The sequence below is a fragment of the Mus caroli genome, unplaced genomic scaffold (assembly GCF_978045245.1).
Source record: "Mus caroli unplaced genomic scaffold, Mus_caroli_1 scaffold_6, whole genome shotgun sequence".
NCBI classification, from domain to species: domain Eukaryota; kingdom Metazoa; phylum Chordata; class Mammalia; order Rodentia; family Muridae; genus Mus; species Mus caroli.
The window spans coordinates 92247412-92262388 of record NW_028227261.1 but is presented as its reverse complement, the minus strand read 5'-3'; the positions used below and the strand labels follow the sequence as shown (position 1 = coordinate 92262388).

The 14977-nt window shown below is 50.0% G+C and overlaps 1 protein-coding gene across 4 annotated transcripts in view; it reads right to left on the bottom strand.

Moving 5' to 3' along the window:
• Whrn (whirlin) overlaps nucleotides 1-14977 on the bottom strand; it is an 85268-nt gene that overhangs the window by 50714 nt on the left and 19577 nt on the right. For all 4 annotated transcript variants that reach the window (XM_021159520.2, XM_085839247.1, XM_021159522.2 and 1 more), the window contains exon 2: nucleotides 9256-9474. In XM_021159520.2, the coding sequence (XP_021015179.1) occupies nucleotides 9256-9474 (219 nt within the window). The remainder of the gene's footprint in view (nucleotides 1-9255; nucleotides 9475-14977) is intronic.

Below are 14977 nucleotides of genomic sequence, written 5' to 3'. Positions count from 1 at the left end.
AAGGCTGGGGCGCTCATCACTGAGGCCTCACCATGAGTCCCTTCCTGGGAACTACCCTACCCAAAGCCACTTTCCCTGGGAACTGTTCCCACCTAGAGACTAGTAGGGCCTGCTGTGAGAGCCATGCAGTCCCCTCCTTCCTTGCCAGGCCTGTGTCCTCTCACAATCACTGGTGTCTTGGCACTGTGAAACAAATTGTCAAAGTCAGAAGCTTGGGAAAAAGCAGTTCTGGAAGAGGACAGTGTGGACCAGGTAGGAAGGCTACCCTCCTTCTGAGGCTCCAGGGACCAGGACCTTAGCTCAGCACCTTCCCATGGGCCCCCCTGCTTCCAGCACGATATTGCTTTCCCTCTAACCCATACCTCCCTGTGCCACCTCTGAGGACATTGGTGACACTGGGCTGCCCATGTAACCCAGGACAGCTCCCTATCTCAACAGCCTTCACTGAGTCACCTCTGCAAAGTCTGTCTGCCATGCAAGGCCTGTAGGTTCCAGGAAGGACTAGAAAACAAAACAAAAGGAAACAAAACAACTTTACATGTCCTTAGACTGGGGCAGTATCCTATTACCCTAGTACCCTCTTATCAGGAATCCTCTTTCCACAGACCCTGGGCTGGGCTTCGGAGCTCAGCCTCAGCTGTGCCCTGGGAGACACACCTGACAGCCTTGTGCACTGCAGGGCAGAAGGGAAGTGACCACTGGGTCATATAAAGACTCCATATGGCTGGAGTATGGTAGGGAGCAGCAGAAGGCTGGGTTAGCCTGTGACGACATGGTGCAAACAAGAAGCCAGAGGGGGTGACAGGCTTGGGCTAGTATTTAGAGTGGATGGCTGGAGAGAAGCCAGGTCAATTTCTAGAAATCCTCATGAGATGGGATGGAGTTTTGAGATGGGCTTCAGGCACTTATAAGAGTGAGGCTGGCTGGGCAGTGGTCGCACATGCCTTTAATCCCAGCATTTGGGAGGCAGAGGCAGGCAGATTTCTGAGTTCAAGGCCAGCCTGGCTGGCTGGAGCCAGCAGGTAGCCTCAGCCTCAAGACTGCCCCTTGACAGGAAAGGACCAGCCCGTGTAATGCCCTCAGGTGAGGCACAGAGCCCTGACTCTGTCCAGAGAACAAGGGTAGCGCCCCCTGAAGTCAGCATCCTTCCCTCTGGCAGTTCCAAAGCTCTTTGTTTCCCCTGTCAGGGAACCTAAGTGGTCCTGAGTCAGTTTTAGCTAATAAATGGTTGCCTGGTAGTGATTCTCAGAAAAAGGATTTCACTCTAAAATCAGAGAAGTAGAGGCAGAGAGAGCTATGATGGCAGGGGCAATGGCTGCAGGCTTGCAGCCATGAAGCAACATGCCTGAGATAAAAGCTAACTGCAAGAGGGAAAAAATGCTCACCTGCTGGCTAAGCTGCCTACTAGACTACCTGGCCAGCCCTGCAGAGTTGAGCAATGAGTACCCTCATGTGTAAGTTCCAGTCATCCAGCGCGTCTGTTACCTGCAGCCCAAAGCATGCCTGACTCAGTCCATCCTTTAAAGCTGTGGTGAGGACTAGGATTCTAAGCCCCTCCACCCCTGTAGTCTATCCTCTCAGCAGACAGGAGGCATCTGGCATGCATTCAGCCCTCTTCTGCTTTAAGCTCCACTATGGCTCTCTTCTCCTTAAAGAAGAATCCGCAGGCTCTGCAGACTGCCCATGGCTTTGGCCTCCATCCTCTTTAACTTTAAAAAGGCCCCTTAGGAACCCTTTCCCCATAGGATGGCAACACCCACTGGCACTATCCTATTACCTCTTAACGAGGCCTCTTTTGCCTGCCTCTAAAGCCACCCTACTGTGTGTTGAGCCCTTCTTGGGTTAACCCACCCCCTTATAATATGCCACACACCATTTGTTCCAGTACCTTGACAGGATGCCCGCACAATGGAGGGTCACCCTCCTGGATACGGGCCATCTTTGTTATTCACAGTGGTATCCCCAGTACCCAGGTTAGTTTGGGGCCCAACAGAGCTATTTGATCAACATTTTTTTTTCTTTTTTTTTTTTTAGTTAGGTATTTTCCTAGTTTACATTTCCAATGCTATCCCAAAAGTCCCCCATACCCACCCCCCCAATCCCCTACCCACCCACTCCCCCTTTTTGGCCCTGGCGTTCCCCTGTACTGGGGCATATAAAGTTTGCAAGTCCAAAGGGCCTCTCTTTCCAGTGATGGCAAACTAGGCCATCTTTTGATACATATGCAGTTAGAGACAAGAGCTCCGGGGTACTGGTTAGTTCATATTGTTGTTCCACCTATAGGGTTGCAGTTCCCTTTAGCTCCTTGGGTACTTTCTCTAGCTCCTCCATTGGGGGCTGTGTGACCCATTCAATAGCTGACCGGGCGGTGGTGGCGCACCTTTAATCCCAGCACTTGGGAAGCAGAAGCAGGCAGATTTCTGAGTTAGAGGCCAGCCTGGTCTACAGAGTTCCAGGACAGCCAGGGCTATACAGAGAAACCCTGTCTCAAAACAAACAAACAAACAAACAAACAAGAACAAGATAAAGGGTACTTCGTTCCTCCTTGGCCTTTGACAGCTTGTTGTTAAAACTAACTGCCATGTCCCCTGCGCTGTGCTCTGAGCTTATGTGCATGGGTATTCTGGATACAGGCTGGTGGGACGGTCCTCGGTTCATGTACAAGGACACTTGGGTGGCCCACTTAGGTTAAAATGGCTTGTTCAAAGTCAGTGATAGAAAGTCCTTGAAGCAAGCTTCAACCAGGTGCTGCTGCACCGGAAGCTGCTGCACCTTTGGGACCAGGCTGGTGCATCTTGCTTCTGTGTCTGTGAAGAGCTGTGAGCGGCTGCAGGCTCTACCTGCTCATCTCAGAGGGAGGCTGTAGTGTGTGACCACAGTGGAGTGCCACAGATGCTGACCAAGACACTTGATGTCAGCCCAGTGCCTATAGCTATGCAGAAGTCAGCTCTGAGGGCCAGAGCGAGGAGATACGGAATGGTTAGAGACAAGTCTGAGAGCGGAATTGAGGTGGCTCAGCCGTTTACCAGCAGCAGTCCTAGGGTGATGCACTCAACCCCTGCATGCCTCAGTGCACTCATCAATACTCAGGACACAGTCCACAAGGACTGCACAGCTCTGGCCTTTGAGCCAAGTGATTCCACTACATTCCACTGAAATCCTGAAGCTGCAGCCGTAGGATAAGCAGCCACTCAGCAGGCTGGTGTCCATCAGCGGAACAACCTTTCTCAAATAAAAACTGAGACAGAAATACGGCATGTGTGGAGAACCCCAATCCCTGGATCTGCTACAGATGAGCCAAGGCTAAACATCACACTTTTACATACAGAACACAAGAACAGAGAGACCCCAAGTCAGTAGAGGGATACCTAGGCCAGAAAGGGTATGCAAGTCTCCTGTTCATTCCCTTTACTCTAGAGAGCCCCAGCAACGCTCGCTGTCCCTCCCACCCAGATGCCTTTCTGCTTTGCTCCCCACCCCTATCCCACCCCCTACCCCGACCCCCTGACCCTCTCTCCCCTGTCCAGTCGCATTCCAGGCAAGGGCAACCCATGACTGCAAGCTGCTTCCGAAATGCAGTCATGCACAGTGCACGGACTCTACAAGTCTGTTTCCAGCTCACCTTGACTACAGCCAGCCACATCCTCCCTGGCTCCAGGACTCGTCTTGAGCCAATTCCTTTCCTTCCTTTAAAAGGGGAAGTGCTTTATCCATTAAGCCATATCTGTAGCCTGGTCCAGGCTACACTTCCAGGACCTTGCCAAGGGTCTCTAAAAACTTGGAATCCATTTATCTTATCCATATGGTCTGTGGGTCTGTGTCCTGCATAAAAGCACGCTCACACATAAAAGATACTCCCAGCCTGTATCTCAGGACATCGCTGTACAGCCAGACCACAGCACCTAGGACCTGTCCTATTCTCTCAGACTTCACCTGCCACCATCATCTGTCCCTTCCGCCTGCTGTTGCCTCCCAAGGCCAGCCAGCCCCATGTGGTCTCCTCTAAGAATCCTCACAACCCCTCTAGCAGGAGGGGAGTACACCCTTCCTTATCCCTTTACGCACCTCTTGGAATGTGTCAGACGAGCCCTTCTCTGGACCCAGGTTCTCCAGAGGCGTCCTGAGTGTGCCACCTCAGAGTGGGGTGGCGGAACTGGGTGCCAACTAGACTTGGAAAGAGACAGACTGGCCTTGCTTAAACTCTGCCGTGTCCCAGCTGTGACCTCCAGCACTGTCATCACTCTGCTAAGGTGTCACATAAAGGTCCATGGTGGAGACAGATGAGGGAAAGGCTGACCTATGTTAGGGTGACTGATTGCTCGAAAACAGAGAAGAGACACTGTGTGCTGTGAAGGGAATAAAACAGCACAGCTGCTGTGGAAAATGGTGGAGCAGTTCGTTTAAGAGAGAGAAAGGGGAAAAAGGAGGAGGAGGACGAGGAGGAGGACGAGGAGGAGGACGAGGAGGAGTTGTTGACCAGGCATATGGCCTACACCCACAGTCCCAAATCACAGCCAGCCTGGGCTACAGGAGACCCCATCCAACTCAGAGGCTGCAGGGATAGCTCAGTGGATAAAGCATTTTCTGTGCAAGCATGAGGGCCTGAGAGCTGGTACCCAGCACCCACATAAAAAGCTGGGTGTGCTGGTGTGTGCCTATGACCCCAGAGCTGGAGAGCGGCAGGGACCGAAGGATGGGGGGGTAGGGGGTGGGGCTTGCTGGCCAGTTAGCCTAACACTGAGCTGAAATAGCGAACTCCAGATCTAGCGAGAGACACTGTTAGAGGTTACATACTGATGTAAGCCTAGGGCCTCCATGGGGGCATGCATGCATGCGTGGGGCTAGTTGGGAAAAGAGACTAGTAAAAGTGGGAGGGGCACAAGAGAGGGCAAGAGAGGTAAATATCATGTACACGTGTATATATGAAAATGTCACACTGTCTTAGGGTTTCTCTTGCTGTGATGAAACACCACAAAGAAAAAGCAAGTCGGGGAGGAAAGGGTTTATTTCATTTGGCTTATACTTCCACAGTACTGTTTATTATCAAAAGGAACCATGACAGAAACTCAAACAGGGCAGGAACTTGGAGGCAGGAACTGATGCAGAGGCCATAGAGAGGTGTCGCTTACTGGCCGCCTGCCCAGGGATGGCCCTGCCCACAATGGGCTGGACCTTTCTCTGTCTATCACTAATTAGGAAAATGACTTACAACTGGATCTTACAGTGGCATTTTCTCAATTAACGTTTCCCTCCTTTCAGTAACTCTAGCTCGTGTGTCAAGTTGACTAAGACTAGCCAGCACAAAAGTGAAACCCATTATTATTAACATTATTATTAACTCTAGCTCGTATGTCAAGTTGACTAAGACTAGCCTGCACAAAAGTGAAACCCATTATTGTGTAGAATTAATATACGCTAATATAACATTTTTTAAACCTTATAACAGAAACAAAGATCAAGAACACCTATAATTCTAGCATTTAAGAAGTAAAGGTGGAGGGGCTGGAGGTGACTGAGCACGTGAGAACACGTGATGCACTTGCAGAGGACCTGGGTTTGGTTCCTAGCACCCACAAGGTGGCTCACAACCATCCATAACTCCAACTCTAGGGGATCCAATGCCTTTTTCTGACCTCCACAGGCATCGGGGGTGTGTACCACGCACATACGCACATGCAAGCACAACACTCAGTGTTTGCTCCCTATCTAATCTGAATGTGGTTGGAGCAGCCTCACGGGCATGCTGTTCTGTGAGCCACTTGGAGGAGAGCTGCTGGCATCTTTAGTGGTGGCCTTTGAGATATAGCTCTTGTGGTCCCCCTTGTAGGCAAAGTCACGTCACTTGCACTCAAGTCATCCCTGTCACGAACTGTCCTAGACACTGAGAATGAATCAGGGCTCAAACCAGAACCTCACTACCACGCAGCTTCCCCAAGAGGAAGAACCCCTGTCCAAGGTTACACAGCTCACAAGCAGCAGAACTAAGATTTGAATCACTCCTGCCACACTGGTGTGGTCCCATTTAGCCCCCATGACAGTTGTAGAGTCTGTGAAGACTCGTCTGGAACGTCATGGGGATAGATCTTGCCTCCTGTGGTATTTGTATTCTCCCTAGTCTTCCAGATGCACCTTCTATATTCTTATGAAAGCTACCCTATGATGCCTGGGGGGTGGGGTGGGGGGACGACTTTATCTGATTCCCCCACCTCTATCCTCTTGCCAATACCTCAAAGATACTTGGCTCAGTCCTATCTTAGGACCTTTCTACATGTTGTCCTGATTTCTTGGGGTTTCGGGTTTCAAAATGGTACTTGGTGGCTCCTTAGTCATTTTTTTCAGAGAGGTCCCCACTTCCTGTCACTCCCTAGCCCTTCTTGGAATTTCGTTTTTCTTCACTGGCTTTTGACGTGCCCATAGAATGAATAACTATGTCCTCCAAATTGCCCTGTATAGAAAACTAACCTCCAAATTCATATGCCAATGGTATTTGGAAAGCAGGCCTTGGGAGGTTATCTAGGAATAGATAAGGCTGGGTGGGTCTTCTATGAGTCTTCGGTGGCTTTAAGGGATGAGGAAGAGAGACCTAAGTTGACAATCTGTTACCAAGCATTGGTTCAATACCAAGGCTCCCATCAAGTGCAGGTGTGACACTCTGGAACTTCCTGCTTTCCAGCCTCCAGCCAAACAAATCTTATCAACTACCCAGCCAGTGGCACTTGCATGGCCAAAGCAGAAAGGGGAACAAGGATGCAGATTTTCCTTATCTTGCTATCTGGGATCTTACCTAGATACTGTCTACCCTCTCAGGCTCAGATTCTGGTGGTACTTTCCCTCTTGGGGGAGGAGGGGGCTCAAGGACTCAGGAAATACTCTATACAACACTCAAGCCATGGAACTTCAGGACCAGCCAAAATTACAGCCATTTCAGCTCTGAATTCAGGTTCTACCCAGGACAGCGGCTTCCTGTCACAGAACAAACAAACAGCAGAGAACAAAGCAAGTTCTCTGTCTGATACTGCAAAGCCGACCTTGACTGTAACCCAGGTGGATGATAACACCCCTCAAGGGGGCCTAAAGTGGGCATCCTTGGTGGGGAGGCAGGAGGACCTGCCTGCTGGCTACTATCCTGTGCACACCAAGCAGCCTCCTAGACACCACCACCTTCCCACAAGCCACTGGAATCTCCCTGAATCCTTCATATTGATGTTTGAGCAAAGAACACAAACCACATTAAGTAAATGTTATGGGTCTTATCGACAGAAAAAGAGAGAACTGAGAGAGTCTCTGGAGGATGGAGCTTGGCCCCGAGCCCGAAGGTATGTGGTCTCCTAGCTGTAAGAATCAAGATCCTAAAACAGCAGAGAGATGTTGGCAGGACAGGAGTGACAGTTATTCTTTGTCCCAGAAGCACCCATGTGCACAATGCAAACAAAACCATGCAAGCAGAACCCAGAGAGGTTAAGGCTTCAGGGGCCCTCCATCATTTTTTTTCATCCTTTCCAATAGGAAGCAGCCCACTTTCTGACAGGAGGAGGAGGAAGAGGAGGACGGTGGCTCTGTAGGGGACATTTAATGATACCTGGCCTCCTTTAGGTTACAGAACCCCATAATGCCTTGAGCAACTATCCTCCCCCCACCAGCTACAGTGCTAGTGGTCCTATCAGCTAAGGTTTAAGGCATACTGTTAGCCAAAAAGGTACTTCCTTCCCTGAAAAAGAAGTCTGGAGACAAGGACATAGGGTCACTGTGGTGGGAATTCTGCAGATGCACCCTGAGTTTCTTGCTCCACTTTTGGGACTGTGCAGGGCCTTTTAATACATTCTCAAATTACAGAGTCAGTCAGGTTGGTCTCTGCTGTTTCCAGTCCAAGACCCCCATCATCCAAGGGTCTTCCAGGATCATGATCTGTGCATAGTCTATGCCTGGAACTGGACCCCTGCAGAATTTAATATGTACAGAGTTCACAGGTAAAGGCACACCCTGTGTTTCCTTTCTTCCCCTGTTCTGGGTGCTTAAGCAGGGGCCTACTATGGCTCAGGTTCAATTACCGGAAGGATTACATGCTAGGGGCTGGTGGATATTCGCAATCTACAGCCCAGAGTGAGTCCTTGGGTAGAGCTGTATACCAGAAAAAAAGGTCCCCTCCATTCTGCTGTGGGAGAAAGACTCATATTAGTTAAATCAGTCGTCATACTAGCCTGTGACAGCAGCTTACCCTAGAAGGCAACACACACCTTACAGTGTTGGACCGTGAAAGGCAGTCTGTGTTCTGGTCGAGTGAGGCTTACTCGGGAGACCAAGTAGAAAAATCTACAAGGGACCAAACCGTAAGCTATGCTCCCAGACACAAGCGCCTGACACTACATCAACTCCTCAACTCCATAATCCTGTGTCTATCAGTCATGTAGACAATGTCCCAAGCTCCTGGTATTCTGGCTACAGCCAGGTAAGCTCCTCCCCACAATTACCTGGCAACAGCAATGTAGCCGGGCCCACTCTCGCTCTCTCCTTGTCTCTTCTCTTACCTCTCCCTTTCCTTCTCCCCTTCCTCCTCTCTCTATGTGGCCCTCTACTTTTCTTCCCTTCTCTCTCTCTCTCTCTCTCTCTCTCTCTCTCTCTCTCTCTCTCTCTCTGCCTTTCTACAATAAATGCCTTCAAACCATGAACTGTCTCTGTTCATCAAGATCCACCATGTTAGAGCAATGGAGCAGGTCTCCCTCTAAGGAGCTGCGAGTCTAACCTTCCTGTGTTCCAGCCAACACCAGCCAACCCAAGCTGCCTGCTGAGCTACAGACTCTCTCGTCCCTGCTAGAGCTCTCCCCCTACCTTCCCCTTTGGCCACCGGGCCAGAGTACATCTGAGGGGCTGTTCTCAGCTCTTCCATGACATACAGCAGTCTGTAGTGCCCAAGAGTTGGAGCTGAGACTCCCGAGAAGCAGGGTTGTGTGGCCTGTGAGGCCCGACGCCCATCCTGGGCTGTTCCGTGGGGTCCCAAGGCAGTCTATCCTCGCTCTGGTGGGATGAGGGTTGCCCCCCAGCCACCTTTATTTCCCCACATGCAGTGCCCAACATTATAGGTCACAGGAGGAAGCCAGGAAGACCAAACTTGGGAGACTCAAAAGAAGTAACAGAGAGTCATCACAGAGCTCCACCCTTCCTTCTAGCCTTGAGGGAGCTCCTCGGTGTACAAGGAGTTTGGAAATCTAAGGCACCCCCCAAATCCCCATGTCTTTACCCATTTAGTGTCAATCTCACCTTTTTCTCATCTCCACTCTGCAGGAGGTGGAGGGTACTCCTTCGGTCATCTTCATGCTGTCTCAGGGTGCTGCCATGGGGCTGGGGCAGGCTGGAGGGAGGGGATGTGCTTCGACCCTGTGGGTCCACCCAGGTGTAGATGTGGTTGGTGACATAGCCCCCCGGGATACGCCCAGCTGAGTATACAGACAGCACCAGCTTCTTGGAGCCCTTGAGAGCCTGAAGAGAGGGGAACACACGGTTAGAGGGGAGAAGAATCCACACACGGGAGAGAACCTTACGCTTAGTGTCACCATCCCTCACCCCCAACTCTTGGTGTTCACATGTACAAATGCAGCACCTGTCCCCCCCTATCTCAAGTGATCCAAATACAAAGTACATCATCTCTCAAGATACCTCCCAGACGGAAGCGAACAGAGCAGGCTGCTATCCTTGCTAGGTTTCAGTGCAGCGCTGGCCCTACTGTAGTGTTGAAGACCGTGGCTTTGAAGTGTATCACGTGCAGTTCACTCTTTTACACTCCTCATGCATACAGTGTGCTTATGCTGAACGCCTGCTCCTCTTCTGCAGTCTGGAATGTGGGGATCACAGAGTTCCTATGTGACTGGCCCCCAATAAACCAGGGAGTACCAAGCATGGCACAGTTGGACTCTGGGAGAATGGAGTGTGCCCTAGGTGACTCTCTGTGGACTCCTAGAAGCTTGGGCCTCCTTTGAACTTCCCTAGTAACATTCATACCTAACTAAATATGAGCCAAGGAGTTCAAGGACAGTTGACCCTCTATACCCATAGTTTCTACAGATTCAACCTATGTGTGTGTGCGCAGGCGCATGTGTACACATATCTAGGGAGGGACTGAGGTATGGCTCAGTAATTAAAAGTATTTATCATGAAATTAAATCCAAGAGATTATCATGAGATTAAATCCAAGAACCCTGAAGTCAGACTGACACAGCAGTCTCCCCGTAATCCTAGCAGCTGGAATTACAAGAACAGGATCCCTGGGGTGAGCTGGCTAACTAAACTAGCTAATCCACAAGCTCTAGAAGAGTTGAGAGAATGTCTCGACAATGAGAATGGAAGGTCACCGAGGGTGACATCAAACACCAAGTTTGAGCATTCATATACATGAATGCATATATATGTGTACACACACACTTAAGGACTTTTTAAAGTCTGCATCTGCCCTGAACATACACAGACTGTTTCCTGTCAGTATTCCCTAAATATTATAGCTTAGCAGCTACTTGCATAGCACTTACACTGCATCGGGTAGAAGTCCTCTGCAGATGACCTAAAAGGCTAGGATATGCTACGCCACTTTAACGCTTTATCGCATTTACTTATTGTGTTTATGTGCATACATGAGTGTGCCATGGCACATGTGTGGGGGTCAGACAACAACTTGTATGAGTTGGTTTTCTAGGTCCACCATGTGGGTCCTGGGGAATCAGGCTCAGGCTGCCAGGCTCCTTCACCCACTGAGCCATCTCACTGACTATTTTACAAGAGGGTCACGAGCATCAACGTGTTCTGGTGACAAGTTGCATGTTCTGATTCTAAGGGACAGGAATATATGCTGAATATATGTGAGACTTTCTAGCTAAACACTGAACCTGCATGACAGTGTGGTCTTAGGACCCCAGGGAACTACTAGAGACAAGTCAAAACCTGAAACACTGAGAATAACAGCTTAGCATTTACAAAGGGCCTGTATGTGGCAAACATTCTGCCCCAAACCTGCCATGTACAATCTCAAAGAATCCCCATGGAGTCATAGCACTGATAAACAACCACCCCCCCTCAAAAAAAAACAAAAACAAAAACAAAAACAAAGCCCTAAACTGAGCTCAGAGGAAGCCAGGCATTTGGAGATTGCATGAGAGAAGCAGCTGTCCCCACTGCAGACACCAGGTGGTTGTAAAAGAGACATCAGACCCTGTAGTTTCAGAAACAGCTTGTTTAAGAAAAAAAGCTGACTTCCCCTGTCTGCCCCTAATGCACCTCCCCCACCCCCTTCCCTATTCCTTAACTACAGAACCCCCAGCATGAAGCATGTATCTATTGCCCTCTCCAGCTCTGGCCATTGCTGGTGGGTCCTGGACCCTGATGACAGTACAAGCAGATCTTGAGACACCACCTCTTAGATACGATACAGCTGTTCTAGCTGTCACGGTTTCTGAATGCTCATCCTTCGTTTCTTGCTACAAACTTAACTCTTACAGTGGTCAGTAGAGAGGGGTCTGCCACATCAGTAAAGACGGGCAGGGACTCACTGCTTGCTCAGACTGTAAGGGGCTCCTTTTACATAGCTGCTAATGTCAAATGTAGATACCATGTTTATCGTACAATTTTCCAGGGTAAGGATGGAGAAACACGAGGAATAGTAAGCCAAAGACTGTGCCCTAGGGTAGAAGCTGAGGTCAGTCGGATGCTTTCCCACAAGGCACCTGTAATGGAGATGAAGGTATGGATTCTGGAAGACAGTCACTTTGTACTGGATTAACAGCAGATGTACCTCTGTTAGGGGTCCCAGTATACAGTTCCCCCCTTTTTTAGTGAATGTGATGGGGCCTCTGGGGATGAGGCCATGAAGACGGGGCTTTCATGATGAGATCAGGAGCTCTGCATGAAGGGTGGGTACACACACCAGAGCTTGCTCATTTCCTTTCCTCTGCACAGGACACAAAAAGAAAAGTGGTCCTTTGCAAGCCTGGCAGGTCACCTGATTACACTGTCATGCTGGCTCCAGCTTCAGGAAATGCAAGCAAATCAATTCCTGTGACGTAAGCCACCCACTGTGTGATAGTCTTCTATGGCAGCCCTAGCTGACACTGCACCCCACAGTCGGGGCTGGTCTGACTCAGTTAAGGTTTCTTTAAGCACCAGACCTGTGTACTGCCAGAAGATCACACTGACAGAGGCTTCTGCAACACCTTGCACATGACATATTCTAGTGTTAAGTGGGGTCGACAGGTTACAAATCATGGCTTCTAGAACAATCTTAGTTATGTTGGAAGAAAAATCTGGTAGGAAAACCAAACACTACAGTGTGCTGATGGCCAGTGCCTGCCTCTGGGTGGGATTGCAGGTGGCTGGTATTTTGCTTTTCCTGGTTTGTAATGTTTTCCAAATGTTGTGTGATGAAAGCATACTGCTTTTAGTATACAAAAATAAGTACCTAGCACCTGAACTGGGGACACTAGCCTGTCACCCTCATCTGCTGCTCTGGGCTCTAAGAATGCCGCAATCCTCAAGGAACAACGGGGATGAGGGCTGGCTGAGGTTCCTTCAGACAGCTTGGGGCCCTGGCTCCCCCAGGAGAGCCCAGCCTGTAACCTCTCCCAGGGGAGGAAGGGCAAGGAGAGGGGCCTAGCTACCGACTCCACAGCAAATGCCAGGCCCTGGTGGAGGGAGAATGAGACTAAAGCTCTCGTTTTACAAAGGATTCTCCAGATGGGAGCAGGGCAAGATTTGCAGTGTTCTTGAGTATTCCCTGAGGCTCTCTTGATGAACAGTGGAGAAAAATCAAACCTTTGTTAAGTTGAAGGTGCTGGAGGAAGGGGCCTGAGATCTACCTGGTGTGTTTCTGCCCTAGCAAAACAGAGAGTGGATGTCAGGGGGCAGGTGAGATGGGAAGAAGCCAAGGCTGCCAACATCTCCTGTGCTGGAAGCTACCTGAGCCCTCTCTCTTGCCTGCTGCTCTCTGTTCCAAAAGGACAAGCTCCCCTGTCCAATATGTTCCAACCAGCAAGAGTCTTCCATTCCCGGGCTGGTGAGATGGCTCAGTGGGTAAGAGTATCAACTGCTCTTCCGAAGGTCCTGAGTTCAAATCCCAGCAACCACCAAATCCCAGTTACAGATGGTGGCTCACAACCATCTGTAACAAGATCTGACACCCTCTTCTGGAGTGTCTGAAGACAGCTACAGTGTACTTACATAAAATAAATAAATTAATTAAAAAAAAACAAAAGAGTCTTCCATCCCATCCTAGGCACAGGATGAGATAAGCCTATAAGTCAATCACCTTGCAAGGCCCAACCAAGAATCTACTGAGCACCAGGTCTGGCCAGGGACACATTACCACCTGGTGTACAGCAGGCTCTGAAGATACTTATGTTAGGAAAGATGAAGTATTGCCAAGTGCACAGTAGGTCCGCACAACAACACCTGGGTCAGATAAGTGACAGGCTGTGCCTGTGGAGACCTAGCAGTTCCTGGTGTACAGTAGGTCCTCAAGACTGTTCTAGTCAATATTGTTGTAAAAGATAAGATATGACAGCCCATACAACAGGTCACAATATTTGTGCTTCCTGAAGAACAAGGCATCATCAGGTAACACGGTGGGCCTCAATGACACTGTCTGCTTACCCAGCACACAGTAGGACTTCATGTCACCTGTGCCTGATGAGGTAAGGCATTGTCTCTGATATAAAATATATGCCAATGACACTTGTAGACTGATGAGAGACAAAGCTCGAGCTGTGGCACAGTAGGTCCAAAGAAATGATTGCCTGGCCTGACTGGGTGATACAGTCAACAGTACCCCAAGGGAAATCACAGCCACCATAATTATGGTCATACGGCCAGGGGCTGATAATGGGAGGAGGGCATAGACTGCCCAGGCTAGCAGAAAGGGTCAAGCTGCACTTACCTATCCAGAGGCACTGGGCTGGTAGCTCGCCCTCTCAAAGCGATGCATATAAATGGAGAGACAGAGAGCACACCCTGTTGGGGTGGTGTGGGTCAAATGGGATGGTGCATTTAAAATCCAAGGCCTCTGTACACAGTAGGTGCTCAGCAGAGAGCAGAGCCTCTTCCCACCTCCCCATGGTACTCTTCATAGAGAGGGTACCCCAGAAAAGCATTGTCTGAGAAGTCCGGGAGGAAAGTGAGGGAAGCAGCAGACACTGCAGTGAGCATCAGCATCATTTGTATTCCTTCTCGCGGGCAACTGGTCGACTCCTCTTGGTCAGTTCTATAAATAGGCGGGCAGCAACCTTGAGAAAGAGGAGGTTAATGCCTTTGCTGAGAACACCATTGTTGGTGCTGCTGAGGAGTAGCCCGGAGGGCCAGAGTCCCCATGATGCCTGCTCCTGTGCTATATAGAAGGGCTGCCTAAAAATCTAGGGGAAGGGACAGAGGGGTGAGTGTACCAGAAACTGCTCGGGACACAGGGCTAGACCTGAGCAAGTCCCAGTCCCTGGAAACTTCAGCTTCCTCATTACAAGGCTGTGGGGCTGCCAGTCACATCCCTCAGACCATTCCGGAGCCCTCGAAGCTTAGTCGAGAATAAATGTGGCTTTCAGTGGGTCGTGGAGGGCAAGAACATCGGCATCCTCTGTGGTTGCTGTATTTTTCTGCACAAACAGAGAAACAAGATTCCTGAGCCAGAACTTTCAGTGTCCAGGCATGCTTTAAACACCGCCTTGGCCCACATGCCTGCCACTCTATCTCATCTTCAATCAACTGAAAGTGCATGTCCGGTGGGAAGGCTCTACAAAGTTGGTTAATGACTGGCCTCCACCCTGACTCATCTCAGAGGGTGACATTCTGAAGAACGGCTGGGGACAGCCACTCTGGCCTTCCACACTGACTCAAGATTGCTAGCCTTGGCTCCTGTGCTCTTGGCCATCTGGGGACAGGAAGGTCCCACTCACAGTCAGGAATGCTAGGGCAGTCACTGCACCTCAATTAGCAGAGCGCACCTGGTAGCCTGTGG